This window comes from Poecilia formosa, unplaced genomic scaffold, assembly GCF_000485575.1.
Source record: "Poecilia formosa unplaced genomic scaffold, Poecilia_formosa-5.1.2 Scaffold278, whole genome shotgun sequence".
In the NCBI taxonomy this organism is placed as follows: domain Eukaryota; kingdom Metazoa; phylum Chordata; class Actinopteri; order Cyprinodontiformes; family Poeciliidae; genus Poecilia; species Poecilia formosa.
The window spans coordinates 131,542-133,675 of record NW_006800217.1 but is presented as its reverse complement, the minus strand read 5'-3'; the positions used below and the strand labels follow the sequence as shown (position 1 = coordinate 133,675).

At 51.1% G+C, this 2,134-nt stretch overlaps 1 protein-coding gene across 1 annotated transcript; it reads left to right on the top strand.

Annotated features, from left to right (window-relative positions):
• Positions 1 to 592: 592 nt before the first annotated feature.
• LOC103151332 (olfactory receptor 14I1) lies at positions 593 to 1,744 on the top strand. The gene has a single exon (XM_007571332.1). It carries the CDS (start codon positions 593 to 595, stop codon positions 1,742 to 1,744), a length of 1,152 nt encoding a protein of 383 aa, XP_007571394.1.
• Positions 1,745 to 2,134: the final 390 nt, after the last annotated feature.

The following is a 2,134-nucleotide window of genomic DNA, read 5'->3' as shown; positions in this document are numbered from 1 at the left end:
GCTCAGCAGCAAACAACACATATCGCCAACTACAGCATAGAGCAGGTCATTGATGCAGTAGCTTTGTAGCCTGATGTAGAAACATTTTGCTAACCAATGTCAAACATTGAGAAGTTTCAGTTATTATCAAACATTATCAAACATGCCATTTTGAAGCCAAAAAAAAAAAAAACTGCTTCTAGTTCATTGGGCTGACTCTGGCCAGGTACCGCCCCCCCCAATGCCCGCCCGTTCCACCGGGTCAGAGTATAAAAGTGTTTGCTGGAGGCAGGGCAGAGCAAACAGAGCCTTACATACGGACACAGCTGTTTGAGAATAGATTCTTTGAGAGTTTACCTTGATGAAAATGGAAAAACGTTTCTGAGACGCTGATATCACAGGCAGGAGACATAAGTTCCAAGTGCCACTGCAAAGACTGGCGCACAGCGGGAGACCTGTTCCATTCCATCATTTATCATTAGAAGTAATTAGAGTGAGCGGGTTCTCGGATCCGATAAAGCGGCGATGCTGAGGCACACAGAAGCGCAGCATCTCACAAGTGGTTACAGCTGACTGGACAGCACTTCGGTCCTTTGAATCTACTTTGATGAGAATGCCTAACTTTCCTGGGATGCAGGTAGCGGAGGCGCCGAACATCAGCTCTCGGTGTTTGTGGTCCACCCAGAACCAGACGGATCACCTGGCCACAGCCGGACACCTGTTCAGTTCCATCAGTCCTCACGAACCGGCAGTTCCCGCGCTCATTTGCGTTTTTGCTTTCCTGACTCTTTTCTCTTTATTGGCCAACCTGTTCACTTTGTACACCATCGAGCGGTCGGAGGACTTATCTTGGCTGCCGCGGTTCATCCTCTGTAAAAACCTGATCTTCAGCAACCTGCTCCAGACCGTCACCTTCGCTCCCGCGATCATCCACTCGCTCGCGCAGCACCAAACCATGGCGTTCGGCATTTATTGCTACTTTCAGTACGTCGTCAGCGAAGCCACCATCTTCTCCAGCCTCACCACCATCACCTGCATGGCGCTAGAACGGTACCTGTTCGTGTGCTACGCCCTCCAATACACAGTGACGGTCACCCGGGAGCGCGTGAGGAAAGTCATCGTCCTCATCTGGTTGTACTCTATTGCCATCAGCGTCGTCAGCTTGAGTCTGGTGCTGAGTAAGGGAAGGCAGGAGAACATCCCGGACGTCACCGTGGGGCTGCTGTGTGAACCGGACATCATGGAGCAGCACGTGGGCTCCCCGCGCGCTCCTGCTATATTCCGAAAAGTGGCCGGTTCCCTCACGCTGCTGCTCTGCCTGCTGGCACACGCCTTCTCATACTTCAGGATGTACCGCAACGCCAGCAACGCTGTTGTGCCGTTCAACGAGAGCAACACCGCGGCGCGAAGGACAGTCCTCTTCTACTGCGGGATGCTGTTCCTGCAGCTGCTGCCGCTGCTCATCAAGGTTACGTCGGGCGCGCTGTGGTTGACCGGCGTCATCGAGCTGTCCGCCAGGTCTCGGGAGGACTGCCTTGCCGGCCCCTCAGCGACCGCGGCGGGGTTCCACGTGTCCCTGCTAGTCATGCTGCTGGTCCCACCCTGCATCAACCCTCTGGTGTACGGACTGCGGAGCGTGGAGCTCAGGAAGGCGCTGCTCAAGTTGCTCCGCTGGCGTGTGGGGCACAGAGGCGACCAGGAGCGGCCGCGTGAGATGATGCGACTCAGGAACATTGTGCATCCCAACCTTCCTGACGCGAGATAGACAAGCAAGAGATACAGTGTACAGAACCAGGCTTTTATTACTGATGGGTTCAAATCTATTTGCAAGGCAAAAGTGGCACAAAGTGAGGAAAAAAAGGTTATTTATTTTAATATACGACAGATACATTAAATAAAAATGTATATTTTATTTTAATAATTTATTTATTTAATTATGTGCATAATTTATGAAATGCACAATCAAATGAAGCTTAACTCAATTAACATCAGTTAATGACAACTGACTCATCTCGCTCAGTTCTGGGCACTCAAAAGCTTTAACATGAAGCGAGGCTGCTACCAATGAGAAGCCCAGGAAGTCAAGTACGGACGGCTTGAACCAACCTCTGATTATATAATGATCTCCTACCTCCTCAGCCACCGTCGTCTCGAA